This window comes from Schistocerca serialis, chromosome 9 (assembly GCF_023864345.2).
Source record: "Schistocerca serialis cubense isolate TAMUIC-IGC-003099 chromosome 9, iqSchSeri2.2, whole genome shotgun sequence".
In the NCBI taxonomy this organism is placed as follows: domain Eukaryota; kingdom Metazoa; phylum Arthropoda; class Insecta; order Orthoptera; family Acrididae; genus Schistocerca; species Schistocerca serialis.
This window is the reverse complement of record NC_064646.1, coordinates 43059362-43078473: the sequence shown is the minus strand read 5'-3', so window position 1 is coordinate 43078473 and position 19112 is coordinate 43059362. Positions and strand designations below refer to the sequence as shown.

General features: G+C 47.7%; 1 protein-coding gene across 1 annotated transcript in view; it reads left to right on the top strand.

The window, feature by feature from the left end:
* Positions 1-19112, top strand: part of LOC126418819 (cytochrome P450 4C1-like) — a 162199-nt gene that overhangs the window by 106900 nt on the left and 36187 nt on the right. Inside the window, exon 5 of the mRNA XM_050085763.1 lies at positions 2767-2917. Coding sequence (XP_049941720.1) covers positions 2767-2917 — 151 coding nt within the window. The remainder of the gene's footprint in view (positions 1-2766; positions 2918-19112) is intronic.

Sequence of the window (19112 nt, the reverse complement as noted above, 5' to 3'; positions counted from 1 at the left end):
ACACACACACTGAATTCTGCATATCGAAATACTGAGCGAAGGATTCACTTCTTGATCTGAAACAGGAAATTTTTGTCCCTTGAGCTAGAAGTGGCTTTCAAGTTATGGACAGGAACAGGTACAAAATGGCTCTGAGCACTATGGGACTTAACTTCTGAGGTCATCAGTTCCCTAGAACTTAGAACTACTTAAACCTAACTAACCTAAGGACATCACACATATCCATGCCCGAGGCAGGACTCGAACCTGCGACCATAGCGGTCGCGCGGTTCCAGACTGAAGCACCTAGAACCGCTCGGCCACCCTGGCCAGCCATGGGGCACAGGCAGATGCACTGAAGATACATTTGGATACTTCATTTTATGTCTAGTTTTGCTTGAGTGTCCTGAAATGTTTGTAAGACAGAAGTAACAGTTTGAATAAAGGTCATTAGGCTCTCATCACACCATCGGAATAGCGAATGGCATGGCTCGGCGTTTTCCTTTCAACCACTCAGTTAAAGTTGTAGTACAGGTTATGCAGGCAATATAAGGTGCAAAATTTTTATTGTGATCACCAACAGTACAATCAAAATACAATTTACATGCCTTCTTAACGAAATCAGTGATTGGTTTTCTTTGGACTTTTGGAGTGAATTTCCCACACACACAACAAAAGTTGTCAGGGTGGTTTAGAGAGCAACGAGATCTACTAGTTGCCATTTTTCTTAGTGTAAGTTTTAAACACAAAAAGTGTGCACTGTCTTTCACAGGAAACAATCACTGAGGATATCTCTCACACCACTGGATTACCACACCAACCATTTACTGACGATCTGTAGATCTTCTAGCTCTCCTCTGCAAATCAAAAACAAACAATTACATATCGAAACAGAACAGCAAAAAGCGAAATACTCAATATGAAAAATAAAAAACCTTAAAAACTCGAAAATGGCACGTGCTAGAACATTTTGAAAGGTATATTCAGATTCTTCACACCAAAATACGTAGTGTAACACCCCACCCGTTGCTTGTCCGATGTTTGCGTGTGTTCGCCCCTGACAAACAACTAACAGAGAAATTGGGAGTGGAACTGTACGCGAAAATGGATAACGCCAGATTTAAATGTGGCCCTGTCACCCCTAATTAATCTGCGGTGGTAGTGTTGACGATGAATCACACCTGTTTTTACTTCCAAACGTGAATGATCACAAACACTAAGAGTGTTCAATGACATCAAACACATACACAAAAATAAAATAACGCAAAAGGGTGAATTCAGGATCAACTACTGAAAGTAAAGGCTCTACTGAATAACAATAATTTTATTATAACCTTCCGATCAATGCTGAATTAAACACAATGAACAATTTACAAATTATCCTCCTGACTGGCATTGGCAGTGAACAGTGTTAAAATTGGTCCAAAACGCGATCTCTTATAACTTTGCTGACCGACTGACATCGACACAAAACGTAAAATACGGAGAACCACTACATCCCAAAGTACCGTGAAACCTTGTGGAAACAGCAATTGCACGTGATCCAACTATTTAACGTTACTCCTAACACAGGCCGAAGCGGGAGCCATCTCACCGTAATGTTCCTGTTTCAGCGGCGGTCTCCGACGGCGACGGCGCGGCTGTGTGTTTGGCGTGTGGCGTCTGGGAAAGTACACTCCTACACTACTCGGACAACAGACTGTTGTCCATAAAATTCTCTATTTGCAACGATCTTCCCGGCAGCAAAGAGCTAGTGCGGCTAACGTCCACTCAGAACGAAAAAACCAAGACGGGAGACGACTTGGCTAACGTCCTCTCAGTACGAGAGCCCAGAACGGAAGACCTTTACCGAGAGTCCAGCAAGATCGCTCTTCACCTTTGTTTTCTCCCCTCAACTCTTACCGAGCGAATCACATCACTAGAAGCTCTCAAAGTACCCAGTTTGCCAGTGCCGACCAATGTACAGCCTGGGAACAGAACTCTTTTCCACCATTCTTTTATTTCCACAAAATTTCACAAGTAAACTCCGCCCCCGCCGGCTGGGGAGAACCACAGCTGTGGGCAATAACACGTTTACTGGAAGTTTTCTCCCAAGAGACCACTCGAGATTTTCCCGGCAAGATTCCCCGTCGTAGCGAACACAGATTCTTGCATTGAATGTTTGTTATTCGGAACTCCTGGCCTGCCCCACTCGAGTTACTCGAAGGCGTAAAATTAGTGGGACACAGGCGAGAGCACGCACAGGAAAGCCTGTCCAGCTATCCACTGCTCTGTTTTCGTAACACTCGAACACCTGCAGCCGCACGTCCTTCAGAGGTTGGCGACCGCTGTGGCCTCTCTAAACGGATTACAGAAATCCCCCAGTTCACCATTCATACCGTCAGGCTGTGGCCTTCGGCGGCTAGGCGGGGAGGTAGCCGAGGTCTGTCTCGCGTACTGCCTTTCCGCAAAATCTTATAATTACAAAATCGCGTGCCGATGCATTTCCACATAGCTTTCCTACACCGTAATTTAGAGTATTACTCTAACAAAACCTAAAGTGTCGCGTTAAATGGATTCATGTAAGGTGTAAGGCCGTTGCCACCTTACAGTAGTAGTTGATGTATCATACCCCAGATGCAATATGGCTGTTGACTAGTGTGATCTTCTCCAATACCCAACTGAAGAGCAGGCGCAAGAGGCTGTCACCTTGCCTGACTCCCAATGAACGGTGAAACTCTGAGAGAGCCGACTCTGGGGACAGTGTTGGGGCTGGACCAGTGTGGTGACCTGCCGGTGTGCCCGCAGGCTGCCCGGGTCGGCGCTGGAGCAGCTGCTGTCCGCGACCGAGGACCGCCGACTGGTGAGTGAGGAGCTGGCCTCGCTGCTGCTGGTGGGCCAGCCCGCCACCGAGGCGGCGCTCTGCTTCACCCTGCAGCTGCTGGCGCTACACCCGCAGGTGAGTGGCGGCCGCCCCGCTGTAGCAGAGTGGCGAGGGCGCGCGGTTCTGGGGGCTACGCAGGACAGCCGCCAGTGGCTCTATAGTGCGCGTCATTTACGACGGCGGACGAGTTTAGGTTCGTTCTGCGCATCTGACGTCACAAAACACAGTCAACCAATGAACAGAGAACGACGTTGCCAGAGCTCGACTGCAGTGCAGAGCACCGACGAGTGTCTTCAGTTTCAGAAATGTTCAGTCATAAATAAAGTAATTGAACAAAAGCAATGTCTTGATAGCAGACTTTCTTTTATACAAAGTTTGGAAAAAGCTTTCTTTATAACAATTGCTTTATATTCTATTACTTAATTAAACGAAACAAGCAATAAGCCTCCTAATTCAGGCGATAGCAAGAAAAGGTGTTTGTATCATTCTCACTAACCGCTTTTTCGCAATAAAGAACAGCAGTAATTCTTTATTTCCTATTGTACTTCGACGAAACGTGAATAATTCATGATCAGACCAACAATGTTTGTCGGTATTTGGCCTGATGTTTTAGAGTCCTCCAGGAGTTCTGTTGAATGACAAGCTGCGTTAGCGTAATGGTTAAGATGTTTGGCTGCTATGTGATTGGTTCTGAGTTCAAACCTTGATTAGTGCTCAATGTTTTCTCTATTGAAAAACAATATCGAAGTTTCTTACTTCACGAATTTTATTCGTTTGAATGTAATTTTTTGACATTTCTAGTCTGTTGACTCTTCATTATAATCGTAATAAGTTTTCGGTTTTTCTAATTTTGTCCTCCAATATTTCTTTTCACAGCAATTAAAAACAGTGAAAAGGCACACATACACTATTCATGTTATCTGTTTTGTTTGTATTTCTTGTCTTCCGCAGTCGCTGTTTTACTATTCGCATTGAGATATATTGTTTTGCGACAGTATTAAAAGTATTATTTAGAGCAGAATTTCGGCTCGTACGTTGCCGAGCTTCTTGATTGACTCAATTCTGTGCTTTGCTGCTTTGGCAACATCATATTCAATGTTTTCGTCGACTGATCTATGTTTTGGTAAGTATTTGCTATCCGTTGTGACAAACACACATTGTTTGCGCACTGCACCTCACTGACAATATATTTTTGTTTCTGTGTTTTATTACGTCTACAATTCAGTTTCGGGTACTTTGCCAACTTTGGTTTAATCAGAACGTTTTAGAAAAAAGCGAAATAACTCTGGTATAAATAAAACTTTTATTACAATCGCTGAAGATGGAATATTTCCCAATATTACATACGACACCTATCTGGTACTTAAATTAAATGAGACATTGTTATACAGTAAATTTTATAAGAAACTTAGGTATCTTGTCCACAGTTCATTCCCAACATTGTGGCAACTAAAATCGACCATACGGAAAGGATACACTATGGACTTTTACTCTGCAAACTCTTCAAATGGTTCAAATGGCTCTGAGCACTATGGGACTCAACTTCTGAGGTCATTAGTCCCCTAGAACTTAGAACTAGTTAAACCTAACTAACCTAAGGACATCACAAACATCCATGCCCGAGGCAGGATTCGAACCTGCGACCGTAGCGGTCTTGCGGTTCCAGACTGCAGCGCCTTTAACCGCACGGCCACTTCGGCCGGCGCAAACTCTTCAAAATTTCGTGCAATGGTTTGCTACATTCAATGCTGCACAATAACTGCGTTGAACATCGAAACAGAATTAAGTCTATTATAGGGGGGGAAGGTATCAGTCAAGAGGATGTGTAAAAATCAAATTTTCGGGCCAAATACTTTTTGTGAGATGGTATGATAAGTGTGTCAAAGCAGTCGGAACTCCATGTGTCTGCACAGGCGGCGAGCTGTGTGGTGGTGACAAAATCGCGCACAGCGCGGAATGCGGGGAGCGCGTCTCTGCAACAGTGAAAGGGTTAATGCGGCCGTGGTGGCTTTACTTCATAAACTGCGCGCTCCCCCCTAAACGTAAGTTTGCGAACTGTACTATACTATGGCGCTGCTTCTCTTGGCGCGTGCGTCGTTTGCAACTGGCAACGCAGCAATCTCCAGCGCCTGGGCGGGCATGCGCGAGCCGCCAAGATAAATGAATTGAACTGTAGTCTTGCTGGACGTCGAGTCGAACTCAGATCGGACGACAGGCACCGGTTACCCACTCGACGCTGCTTCGACACTGTGCGAGAGTGGCTGCCGCGTGGTGGCATGTTACTCGTCCGGCAATCTGTGACTGGATGCTTTCCAACCGTGGTCAGGGCAACAGCCGATCACTGTCTGCATCGGGGCACGTCAGGACGGCACTGCATCTTGTTGAAAGAGAACACCGCACAGACCGTGAAGAGAGGGCTAGGCCATTGACCGTAACAAGTGAGCACTGTAAAGGTTGCTGTCCAAACCAACAGCTCGGGAACCAGAGGAGGTCGCATTGTGTAGCCAATGCCAACCCATACCATGACACGTGCTGGGCTCCAACGCAGCCTCACTGTTGTGCCAAAAGAAAAAGGCTTGTTGGCGCTCTGGTGGGTTCTGAGATTTACTTCTGAAGAAGACCGAAATGACACTACAGTACACACACAATGGTTGATCACTTTATTATAACTTGAACTGTAGTGTCACCGCCAGACAACACGCTTGCTAGGTGGTAGCCTTTAAATCGGCCGCGGTCCGTTAGTATATGTCGGACCCGCGTGTCGCCACTATCAGTGATTGCAGACCGAGCGCCGCCACACGGCAGGTCTAGAGAGACTTCCTAGCACTCGCCCCAGTTGTACAACCGACTTTGCTAGCGATGGTTCACTGACAAAATACGCTCTCATTTGCCGAGACGATAGTCAGCATAGCCTTCAGCTACGTCATTTGCTACGACCTAGCAAGGCGCCAGTACCATTTACTATTGATACTGTAATCATGTACCGTCAAAAGCAACGCTCATCATTAATGGATTAAAGTTAAGTATTCCACCAGCTACGTCCTTTTTTCTAAAGTCTAATTTCCTTGTCCTGTTCCAGACCTCACGCCAGCCTGCGTGAGCGTGCCTTTCGGCTTCCTCTAATATCACGGTGTTGGCTCTCCTGCCACCCCACAACATGAACTACACCAAACACTTAACTTTGCAACAATTTCTCTCTGCAGGAATGTCATGTGTACCATTATTTGATTCTGTCACTGAACACTTTCTTATCACTTGTTACAGTACAAGACAACAGTGCCTTCTCTCAAAGTACAATCAAGTATAAATTTCGCTACACAGTTCCATCCAATCGAGGGTGAGTCAAATGAAAACCTTAAACTTGCAATAACAAATCGAAATTTCGCGCCGTTATCCTGTCAGTTGATAAGCGTGCTACAAACGGCGTGCAGAATGGCCTCTAGGTGGCAGCATAGTGCAGAGTCACACATACTGTCGCAGTATCAGTATAAAGGTAGGTAAGGTAAGAACACCGTTCTGTTATTCGGTTTTTGCGTACTGAAGGTGTGACACCTATTGAAATTAATCGACGAATGAAGGTTCAGTACGGTGACGCATGTTTGTCACAGCAGCAAGTCTAATAATGGCAAATGGTGTGACATAAGTGAAAGATGCACCTTGTCCAGGTCAGGCACAACGAGTTGTCACTCCACAGAACATTGCAGCAGTTGAAGCCATAGTGAAAGAAAACCGCCGAGTGGCACTGAATGACATTGCAGCATGTTTACTCATGGGTCAGCACACCACACTGTGCAGGATGTGCTCCAGTTTCACAAAGTGTCTGCAAGATGGGTGCCACAGCAGCTGACTCCTGAAAAGAGGGAACGATGTGCTGATGCTTCTGAAGAACTTCTTCGGCGCTTTGAACGAGAAGGTGATGGCTTCCTTGCAAGAATCGTTACTGGGGACGAAACCTGGATTCACTTCCACCAACAGGAAACGAAGAGAGCGATCAAGGAATGGCGCCATTCCTCATCACCAAAACCAAAGAAGTTTCGAACAGAACCATCAGCAGGGAAGGTTATGCTGACCCTCTTTTGGGACGAAAAAGGCGTCATTTTGGAGCATTACGTGCCTAGAGGGACCACTGTCACCAGTCCCCCCAAGGGGTCCACAACTCTTTTGTGGATACGTGCGTAGCGAGCACGGGACCCCGAGCTAATGTGGCCCTCCTTCCTTTCTCGGCTGCATACCTTCCTTTTCCACATCCTTCCCTATCCCCCATCTTTGCCTCCCCTCACCTCTGCCTCTTTCCTTCCCTTTCTCCCCCTCTGGGAGTATGTTTTGCGCCTGCATCCGGAGACAGACGCTCGAAATTGTAAAACATTCTTCGCTTTCTCTGCTTGCAAGCCTTTGTCCTTCCTTTGTCCTTCTCTTTTCCTTACCTCTTCTCTTTACCCTTTTCTCCGCTGCGGCGTTGAGACCTCTCTTCTTTCCTTTCCCATTCTTTGTTCCTCCCTTTCTCTTTTTTCCTCCCTGTGCATGTCTGAAGGCCGACCCACGCATTCCCATGCATAGCCGGTGACGGGGTAACGCGTAATTCCTCGCCCCGGGTAGACAGGTAGGACACGTATGTACCCCCTGGTAAAGGCCAGGCCCAGGGAGGGGTGATTCCCCGAGCTGATACCTTCCGAAAGTGCCGATTGGTCCCTCTGTCCGTTTCTCAGGAGAAGTGACCTGAGGTGTGAACAATCACCTAAGGCGGGAGTGCCCTCAGAGAAGGCCCCCACAAGGGAGGAGCGCGCCATCGGAGACGCCGGTATCGTGGGGGATTCTTCCGCAATGGTTTCCTCATCATAAGTTCAATGAGTCTCAGCCACAGACAGTTCTTCCATCGTTGCCACAGTTCCTTGTTGTTTCTCGGTCTGACGACGGTCAAGACTTCTCCATGGTCAACCCTTTCATGATTCAGAAAGGTATCGACGCAATTGCAGGTCCTGTAAAGTCTTGTTCCCGGTTACGAAATGGCACCTTGTTGTTAGGAACAGTCAGTGCCCTCCAGGCACAAAAATTGCTGCGTACTTCACTGCTCCACACCTTCCCTGTCCAGGTGGAAGCGCACCGTACTTTAAATTCCTCACGAGGAGTCGTTTATACACGCTCCCTCGACGGATTGTCCGACGAGGAAATCCAACACTACCTGTCTGACCAGGGCGTAACGGCTGTTCATAGAGTCATGAAAAGGGTTGACAAAAACATCGTTCCAACCCGTACTGTCTTCTTGACATTTGACAGAGTTCAACTCCCATTGAAAATAAAAGCGGGCAACGAGATAATTTCCGTTCGCCCTCACATCCCGAACCCTATGCATTGCTATCGATGTCAGCGGTTCAATCATACCAGCCAGTCCTGTTCCAATCTGGCCAAATGTGTTATGTGTGGCAAGGATGCCCATGAGGGTGCTTGTCCACCTCCGTCCCCTCGTTGCATCAACTGTATGGATGACCATGCAGCTTCCTCTAGAGATTGCCCCATTTTTAAAGACGAAAAGCTCATTCAGGAAATCAGAGTGAAGGAAAAGGTGTCGACCTTTGCTGCTCGAAAATTATTCGCAAATCGAAAGCCCACTGTGCCTCAGACAGGTAAATACAGCACTGTCCTTGCCTCTCCTCGGCCACCAAAGGAGGCAGCCACGCAGACTTGTGATATCACCTTCAGTGCCACGGTTGTCAGATCGGCCAGCGCAAAGATCGCCCGTTCAACCTCCCCACTCTCGCCTGCTCACTCTATGGCTCACCCTTCATCGGGTTCTGCAAAATCTCGAGCCCAAAAGTCAGACACCCGGACTTCCAAAAAAGAGCCTACTTGTGAAGATTTTTTTACGTTCCCCAAATTCACAACCATTCGTTCCTCCTTCATCTAAACATCCTGTTTCCAAGAAGGCTAATAATAAACCCAGTTCCTCTCCTCCGCCAAGGTGTGTCTCATCTACAGCACCACCTGGCGGAAATAGCCCTCGGCCGTCTTCTGTGTCGCCGAGGCGCACTGCTGGCGGCCGATCAACCGGCCGATCGCTGGTGGCAGGAGCAGCTCCTGAACAACCTATGGATCAGGATCTTCTGCCTTCGACTGAATGCCGTTCGCAAGCTCTGAGCAGTTGTTGAGTTGAGGGCAACCTTGGTCACATTCTTCCATTTTCTGTCCATCCTATGTCCATTATCCATTGGAATATCCGCGGCATTCGAGCCAATCGGGATGAATTGTCGATCCTCTTACGATCCTACTCGCCGGTCATCATCTGTCTTCAGGAAACAAAGCTGCGTCCCCACGAGCGCTTTGTTTTCCCCCATTTTCAGTCAGTCCGATTAGATCTCCCCTATGTTGAAGGCACTCCAGCCCATGGAGGACTCATGATTCTTCTCCATGATACTCTCCATTATCACCCAATCCACTTAAACACTTCCTTCCAAGCTGTCGCTGTCCGTCTTTCCCTTTCTGGCTACACCTTCTCTCTTTGTACTGTATACATTCCATCGTCCACACCAATGGCACGAGCTGATCTCCTTCATCTTCTTGGTCAGCTTCCGCCCCCCTATTTGCTGGTTGGGGACTTCAATGCCCACCACCCGCTTTGGGGACCTCTGCATCCTTGTCCGCGTGGCTCACTATTGATAGACGTCTTCCACCAAGCGGATCTTGTTTGCCTCAACACTGGGGACCCTACATTTTTGTCTGCCTCCACGACAAATTTCTCTCATTTGGAACTTTCGGTCGGTACTGTTCCGCTAGCTCGGCGCTTCGAATGGTTCGCCCTTGCTGATACACACTCGAGTGACCACTTTCCGAGTGTCCTTCGATTGCAGCCACAACTGCCATATGTGCGCCCGAGACACTGGAAGTTTGCCCAAGCCGAATGGACACTTTTTTCGTCTCTAGCGACAATCGATGACCGTCACTTTCCTAGCGTCGACGATGAGGTCACTCATATTACGGAAATTATTCTTACAGCTGCGGAACGTTCAATACCTCGCACCTCCGATTTGCCCCGACGCCCCCCAGTTCCTTGGTGGAACGAGGCGTGCCGTGACGCAATACGTGAGCGGCGACGTGCTCTTCGCGTTTTCAGATATCATCCTACTTTGACCAACTGTATCCGCTATAAGCTGTTCCGTGCGCGATGCCGTCGCGTCGTCCGCGATAGCAATAAGGCAAGCTGGGACTTCTTTACTAAATCATTTAACATCTTCACTCCCTCCTCGGAAGTTTGGAGTCGGATTCGACGGTTATCTGGCGCGCCTAGTTTCTCCCCGGTCTCTGGGCTCACTGTCGCGCATGATACATTAATGGACCCCGTCGCAATTTCTAACTCATTGGGTCAATACTTTGCTGAGATTTCTTCAAATTGCCCGCCAATTTTTCTCCCGAAGAAACGTGCAGCGGAAGTGCAACCTCTCGCTTTCTCCTCTCAAAATCGCGAAAGCTACAATACTGTTTTCTCCATGCGGGAACCCCAACATGCACTCTCTCTTCTCGCTCCTCCGTCCCAGGACCGGATGGTATCCACGTCCACATGTTGCTGCATTTATCATACCATAGTCTGCGTTACCTCCTTCGCCTTTATAATCGAATTTGGACCGACAGTACTTTTCCCAGACGATGGCGGGAAGCTATCGTCGTTCCTGTTCCGAAACCTGGAAAGGACAAACATCTCCCCTCTAGCTATCGCCCCATTTCTCTCACGAGTAGTGTATGTAAGGTTTTGGAGCGTATGGCGAATTGCCGTTGAGCCTGGTGGCTGGAGTCCCGCAGTCTTTTAACACCTGCCCAATGCGGTTTCCGAAAGCATCGTTCTGCAGTTGACTATCTTGTTGCTCTCTCCACTTATATCATGGACAATTTTCTCCGGAAACGCCAGGCAGTAGCAATTTTTTTGATCTGGAGAGAGCATACGATACGTGTTGGAGGACAGGCATCCTCCGTACACTGTTCTCTTGGGGCTTTCGAGGTCGGCTGCCCCTTTTTCTTCGCGAATTTATGGCAGAGCGCACATTTAGAGTGCGGGTGAACACTACTCTCTCCCGTACTTTCTCCCAAGAAAACCGGGTACCCCAGGGCTCCGTGCTAAGTGTTGTACTGTTTGCCATTGCCATAAATCCAATTATGGATTGTCTCCTTCCTGATGTTTCGGGCTCCCTCTTTGTGAACGATTTTGCGATCTACTACAGCTGTCGACGGACTAGCCTTCTTGAACGACGTCTTCAAGGCTGTCTCGATCGCCTCCACTCTTGGCGCATCGAAACAGGCTTCCGCTTTTCTCCAAGTAAGACCGTTTGTGTTAATTTTTGGCGTCGTACGGAGTTTCTTCCGCCTTCCTTACATCTAGGACCTGTCAACGGACGTCGCTAAATTCTTGGGTCGTATGTTTGACAGAAAACTGTGATGGTCCTCCCACGTTTCCTATTTTTCGGCTCGCTGTCTGCGATCCCTCAACACCCTCCGTGTCCTGAATGGTACCTCCTGGGGAGCGGACCGAGTGGTCCTTCTCCGTCTCTATCGCGCCTTAGTGCGCTCGAAATTGGACTATGGAAGCATAGTTTACTCCGCTGCTCGGCCGTCTATTCTTCGGCGTCTCGACTCTATCCACCACCGTGGGTTACGTTTAGTGTCTGGAGCTTTTTACACCAGGCCTGTGGAAAGCCTTTATGCTGAGACTGCTGAACCTCCGCTGTCCAATCGACGAGCTGTGCTTCTGAGTCGTTATGCTAGCAATCTGCCTTCCATGCCTGCTAATCCGGCCAATGACATTTTCTTCGACGCCTCCTTGGATGTAGGGTATGCAGGCCGCCCTTCCTGCCTACTACCACCGGGAGTCCGCTTCCGTCAACTGCTCCATTCTCTTTCCTTCCGCTTTCCTAAAACCTTCTTGACAACATGGGGTACAGCACCGCCTTGGCTCCGTCCCCGGATCTGCCTGCTCCGTGACCTTTGTCAGTTTCCCAAGGATGGTACCCCTTCACTTGTTTATCGTCGGGCATTTGCTGCTCTCTGCGCACAATGAAGGAAGCCACATTTATTTACACTGATGGCTCAAAAACATCGTTTGGTGTATGGAGTGCCTATATTGTTGGCGACCCCCCAAATCGATTTCGGCTTCCCGACCAGTGTTGGGTTTATACTGCGGAGCTTTACGCTGTTGTCCAGGCTGTCCAATACATCCGTCGCCATCAGCGGATACAGTATGTTATCTGTTCAGATTCTCTCAGCTCTCTCCTCAGTCTCCAAGCTCTCGACCCTGTCCACCCTCTGGTCCACCGGATTCAGGACTGCCTCCACTTGCTCCACTTGGGGGGCGTCTCTGTGGCGTTCCTCTGGATCCCAGGACGTGTTGGTATCGGTGGAAATGAGGCGGCCGATATAGTTAGTGGCCAAGGCTGCAGTCTCTCTTCTTCAGTCAGCTATTCGCACCATTCCCTTCGCCGATCTGCGGAGTGTTTTATATCATCGTGTTGCTCTTTTATGGCACGCGCATTGGTCGACACTTCCCCATAATAAATTGCGGGACGTGAAAGCTCTTCCCTGTGCTTGGACCTCTTCCTCCCGAACTCGTCGTCGGGAGGAGCTAATTTTAACTAGACTCCGGATAGCGCACTGTCTTTTTAGCCATCGACATCTTTTAAGCGGCAGTCCTCCCTCACTCTGTCCCCACTGCTCTCAGCTGTGGACGGTAAGACGCCTTTTACTTGAGTGCCCCTATTTTACTCCGTTACGCGCCCGTCTACAGCTGTCGCCTGAAATATCGTCCATTTTAGCAGATGACACGCGCTCAGCCGATCGCGTTCTCGAATTTATTAGTGCCAGTGAGATGACGTCAGTCATTTGAAGTTCTTTTTGGGGACAACCAACCCCCTGCTATAGTGGTTTTTTTAAGCTTTCCTTCTGTTTTTAGTTTCTCCAATTTTTTTAGTTTCGTTCCCATTGCTGCTGGTTTCCAGTTTCGTTTTTTTACCTTTTCCTAAGGCACAGACCGGGCGGTAATGACCGTAGCAGTTTTGCGCCCTAAGACCATAACAAAAAAAACTGTCGCCAGTGCATCATACACAGATCTCCTAAAAAATCATCTGCAGCCTGCAATCAAATCAAAGCAACGTGTATTGCTGTCAGCAGGTGTCCTTTTGCAACATGACACTCCAAGGCCCCACACTGCCCGTACAACAGTTGCAACAATCACAGACCTGCATTTCGAGTGTCTTCCTCATCCACCATACTCACCAGACCTTGCCCCAAGTGATTTCCATATGTTTGGACCACTCAGAGACGCAATGGGAGGAAAGAAGTTCCGTTTTGATGAAGAGGTACGCCACGCGATGCATGAGTGGTTGCACAGACTACCAAAAGAATTTTCTTCTAAAGGAATTTATGCACTTTGTAAGTGCTGGAGGACTTGCATTGATGTGGGGGAGATTATGTTTAAAAGTGATACAGCTTTGTACCACTTCTGCACAACAAATAATAATTAAAAAAATATTTAAGGTTTTCATTTGACTCACCTTCATAACTTCCGCACTGCTGGCTGTGTAGTGAGACGAATTCGACATCTTCAGTGATGACTGCAGAGTAGGCTGAGCAGCACTCGCTCTGATGTAAGTAATCATTCTGCAGCAGTGGCGTAGGGATCTCCTGAGAGGGGTGTCTACGCCATCATCTCTAATTTGTCATTGCGTGTTTCACTGACTGTGGCTATTTTTGATTCTGTCGCGACAAACCAACTTTGCCACAGGATTTCCTCCATCGGACGACCCCACATTCCTCCCCGCCTGATCTCCACTCCACCGTCGTGTAGTGCTGTCCCACGTGACGACGACGGGGAGGGGGAAGGCCTGAATGCAGACATACACTATGTGGTCAAAAGTATCCGGAAACCCCCAAAAACATACGTTTTTCATATTAGGTGCATTGCCACGTACTCCACATCAGCGACCTCAGTAGTCATTAGACAGAATGGGGCGCTCCGCGGAACTCACAGACTTCGAATGTGGTCAGGTGATTGGGTGTCACTTGTGTCATACGACTGTACGCGAGATTTCCACACTCCTAAACATCCCTAGGTCCACTGCTTCCGATGTGATAGTGAAGTGGAAACGTGAAGGGACACGTACAGCACAAAAGAGTACAGGCCGACCTCGTCTGTTGACTGACAGAGATCACCGACAGTTGAAGAGGATCGTAATGTGTAATAGGCAGACATCTATCCACACCATGACAAAGAAATCCCAAACTGCATCAGGATCCAGTGCAGGTACTATGACAGTAAAGGCGGGAGGTGAGAAAACTTGGATTTCATGGTTGAGTGGCTGTTCATAAGCCACACATCATGCCGGTAAATGCCACACGACGCCTCGCTTGGTGTAAGGAGCGTAAACATTGGATGATTGGACATTGGAAAACCGTTGTGTGGCGTGACGAATCACGGTACACAATGTAGCGATCTAATGACAGGGTGTCGATATGGCATATACCCAGTGAATGTCTTCTGCCAGTGTGTGTAGTGCCAACAGTAAAATTCGGAGGTGTTGGCGTTATGGTGTGGTCATATTTTTCATGGAGAGGGCTTGCAGAGCTCGTTGTTTTGCGTGGCACTTTCACAGGACAGGCCTACATTGATGTTTTAAGCAGCATCTTGCTTCCGACTGTTGAAGAGCAATTCGGGGATGGCGATTGCATCTTTCAACAAGATCGAGCACCTCTTCTCAATGCACAGCCTGTGGCTGAGTGGTTACACGACAATAACATCTCTGTAATGGTCTGGCCTGCACAGAGTCCTGACCTGAATCCTATAGAACACCTCTGGAATGTTTTGGAACGCCGATTTCGTGCCAGGCCTCACCGACCGACAACGATACCTCTCCTCGGTGCAAAATTCCGTGAAGAATGGGCTGTCATTCTCCAAGAAACCTTCCAGTACCGGATTGAACGTATGCCTACGAAAGTGGAAGCTGACATTAAGGCTAAGGGTGGGCCAACACCATAATGAATTCCAGTATTATCGATGGAGGGCGGCACGAACTTGTAAGTTATTTTCAGCCAGGTGTCCGGGTACTTTTGATCACATAGTGTAGTTGAGGAGACAGCGAGTGAAACAACAGCTGATGGCAGTTCCTTGTCCACACACTGGTATCTACCTTGCGAGTGCTGAGGAATTCTGGCCGGAAAACCAGCCACGCCGTGCATGCCTGCGTCCAGTTGTAACCTCCCCCTCACTTATCGACCTTAATGACAGTGAAAAATTAAACCGCGTGCACCTAATGGAAATTTGGGAAAAGCAATCGTCACCGAAGTTAATTTGTCGGTAAAGAGGGAGGAAAGGGTTACATCTAAATGAAAGGAAAAATGCAAATGAAATTGGTGGAAATTAATTTTGAAAAGGGGTAAAGTTAATAAAGAAAGTAAATGTGCGGCCGTTACGTTAACAGTTAATTGGCGTTAATTAGATATTTGAGATTCGGGGAAAATTACGGTCGCCAGTCCCATGAACAACTACTATAATAACTGAAAATGAAAGATTAATGCACATATATTTAGCACTAAAAGCGTGGCAACTGAATGTTGACACGTGCTGTGTGAAAACTGAATGTTTGTCAGAAGTAATAAATTTCGCTACACTCTGACTTAATTTAGCAAAGGAATTAATAAAACCGGAAAATTGAAAGTTAATTTAGTGACTGAAATTAATAGTGAACTTTGTTTCTGAAGCACTACGAAATTCAATAAAATAAGGTTATTCTTGGGCTACCTCAACAATCATTTCAAAAGCTAGTTGAATCTACGCAATTTAGAAATAAGAGATGTAACTTTGAACTTGAATTAAATGATTCTGAACAATTAACAATAGTAAAATTTAGTATGTACCAAGCTGAGCTGCAGTCACAGGTAAGCTAAAATACGGTAACAAAACTCGCACTCTTAATTTGTGCTTGTGTAATCTATATATTGTAGCCAGCTATGAATACCTTAACTGAATTTTGAAATTAAAGCAGTGAAATTGAATGATATTACTTTAATGCTGGAATTTGAATTTCAACGTCACTCGGGTTCATTCCGGAAAAGGAAGGGTCCCTGCTTGGTAATGCAATTGGAACAATGTGCAACAAAGGTTCATGCTAAGTTGCAGTAATTTGGTGACACAAATTGACCAGTTTGAAAAGCTGAGTTCTCCCATACAGTTCTAAAACTTTACGTACTTTTAGTCTTCCTTGTTAGTTGATTGAAGGTTTGCAGTCGTCGATCGGGGAGGTGGCGACAGTCACTCATTGTCGGCCGTCGCTGTTGCGGAAGCTGGATGTTGGCGCGCCTCCTTCTCGACACGGTCACCAGGCGAAACGGGCTCTTGATGTGGGCCAGCTAATGCTTCCCGTCCGCGACACCGTGTCAGAAACTATCATAGCAAGTCGAGCGCTATTACAAGCTGCCAAACCCCGAAAGCGCGGCAACTCGCGGGAGCGTCACACAACACACCTGCTCCACCGCCCTACTCCAGCCAGACTCTGCTCTGCCCGCTCTCCATGCGGCAGAGTTAACACTACCAAAGATCCTAAACACTTTGGTTCTCCACACGACCTATCGATGTAATGGTTCGATAGCGTAGTTTCCCTAGGACAGACCCAGCATAAAAATACAAATAATATTTACAAATCAAACCTATTATACATCGACATAAATGCATAAATATATATATACAAATAGTAAAACAATTACAATATATAAAGACACAGAAATGTCATATCTTCAGGTAACAAAATAAGGAAAAAAAAATTATGACACAATAGATGGAAATAGGAGGATGTGCATTTCCGGCGTTACACAGTGAGGCAGACGCTGTGGTCGGGTCGCCAGCAAGTGGAAGTCACGGGGTGGTGTGATGGCTGTGCAGGGACAGTGCCTACGTGGACACCGCCTCAGGCCTGAGGACGTGCGCCAGCGTCAGTGACGTCAGCGAGTGCGGCGGTGGCAGGACGTCGATCTCGATTCGCACCAGTCGGCACGGCAGCAGCTGCGACAGGCGGGGAGGTGCGGACGGCTGCTGTCGCACACCCCAGCGGCGTGCCGGGTGTACTGAGCCAGACTCACTGACACGAGAGCACTGCAGCTGATCCCAGTGACTGCGATGCAGCCCGACGGAACCTTGAACGGTGCGAAATGAACGTCCCGAGACCTCTGTGATGACACCGTGCTCCCAACGCTGTTTCTTGTCGAAAACTCTAAAGAAGACTTCATCCTGCAGCTGAAATTTTGTCTAACCTGGCGGAACGAATTGCTTCCGCGGTGGCCACGGAAAATGCGACGGGGTATGGTGACGACGATTTTGTAGTAGTTCTGCTGGCGACTTTCCGACACGTGGCAAGGAGCAGTAGGCTGAAAGAAAAATCTTTAAGCCTTGCTCCCGTTTGTGTGGGGAATGAAGTTTCTCCACGTGACTTTTGAACATTTCAGTGACCTGTTCATCTTCACTGTTAGACTGAGAGCGAAAAGGAGCAGCAGTCACACGGCCTTTGCCACTGGCGGCACAAAACTACTGACAATCGGCTGACCTGAACTGAGACCATTTCCCGAAACAAGACCTCAGGAAGACCTTCAAGTCATAAAATAGAAAGCAAAAGCCAATACCGCCAGCCGGCCGGAGTGGCCGTGCGGTTCTAGGCGCTACAGTCTGGAGCCGAGCGACCGCTACGGTCGCAGGTTCGAATCCTGCCTCGGGCATGGATGTGTGTGATTATGTCCTTAGGTTAGTTAGGTTTAAGTAGTTCTAAGTTCTAGGCGACTGATGACCTCTGACGTTAAGTCGCATAGTGCTCAGAGCCATTTGAACCATTTGAACCAATACCGCTTAGCAGTAGTGGTGGACGTCATAGGGACAGCAAAAGCTAATTTTCTGTATGTGTCTACTACCAAAAACTATTGAGTGTTCGCCGGCCGCTGTGGCCAAGCGGTACTAGGCGCTTCAGTCCGGAGCCACACGACTGCTACTGTCGCAGGTTCGAATCCTGCCTCGGGCATGGATGTGTGTGATGTCCTTAGGTTAGTTAGGTTTAAGTAGTTCTAAGTTCTAGGGGACTGATGACCTCTGATGTTAAATCCCATAGTGCTCAGAGCCATTTGAACAATTTATTGCGTGTTCCAGAAAGGACCCACAAAATCGAATGGGTGCGTTGCCACGGTCCAGGCGGAAGTGACCACTCAGTAAAACGTTCTGGCGGAGGTGACTGATATTCTGCGCACGCATTAGCACAAGAAGTTCTTTTCTCTGTCTGGGCGTGCATACCCTGCCATGTTCATTGACGTTGCGTGGGCTGCCTTATGCGAATTACTCCCAACGACCTTGGTGCAACAAAGACGTAACTTGCCACTGGGAAGGGAGATGAATCACAGCCTGTGTGTCGTCATTCTCTGCACGCAGCAACAGAACACCTGGATAGCGTGTGACAATGCGAAAAATAGCACGTGTTGCAAAACTACCTGAAGAGCTGGGTCGGAAGCAGTTGCTCCAGGAATACGCCGCAAGTCAAGAAGGAAAGCTTGGAAGAAATTGAAAATTCTGAGTACCTGTATGATAAGGTGATTCCCCACATGAAACGAATGCTGTGTCGGTACTGTCTGGTAACTGAGGCAACAACCGAGAGTTCGAATGGTGCGCAGAGGGCTTGGTCAACAACTCTTATTGATAACTGGAGGGTATCAGCGCAACAATTCAGTTATTGCTCTGGCCATTCTGGGACAGGCTTGGAAGGATTGAACAAAGGCGTTAAAGGCAGATGATCTGCAGTCAAATAGAGCTTTCGGCCGTACAAATGTTGGTGGAACTTTGTTATACCGTAGATAACGGAGAGTGTCTCTGTTTCAAGTTGACTGTAATTACACTATGCTTTGTTGAGGGTTTTCGAGGCGAAAGCAGTGGGTCTATCAGATGAAGCTATTCTCCCAAACCCGGAAGAAGACGCATCCACGGCTAACCCAACAAGCTTAGCTGTATCAAAATGAAGCAGAAAACGGCGTCTTAATAATGTGTCCTGTAATTGCTGAAGTGTGCCCTGACATTCTTTCGACCGCACAAAGGGAACACATTTGCAATGAACTTAATGTAATATGTAAACCTTCCTATGACAGCTTGGAGCTCATTAACGTTAGAGGCTGCTGGCAGATCTCTAATTGCAGGCAAGTGAGAATTAGCAGGATGAATACTCTGTGTGATGTGCCATTTATAACTTGTCTTAAATATTCGAGTTCTTCATAGAGAACG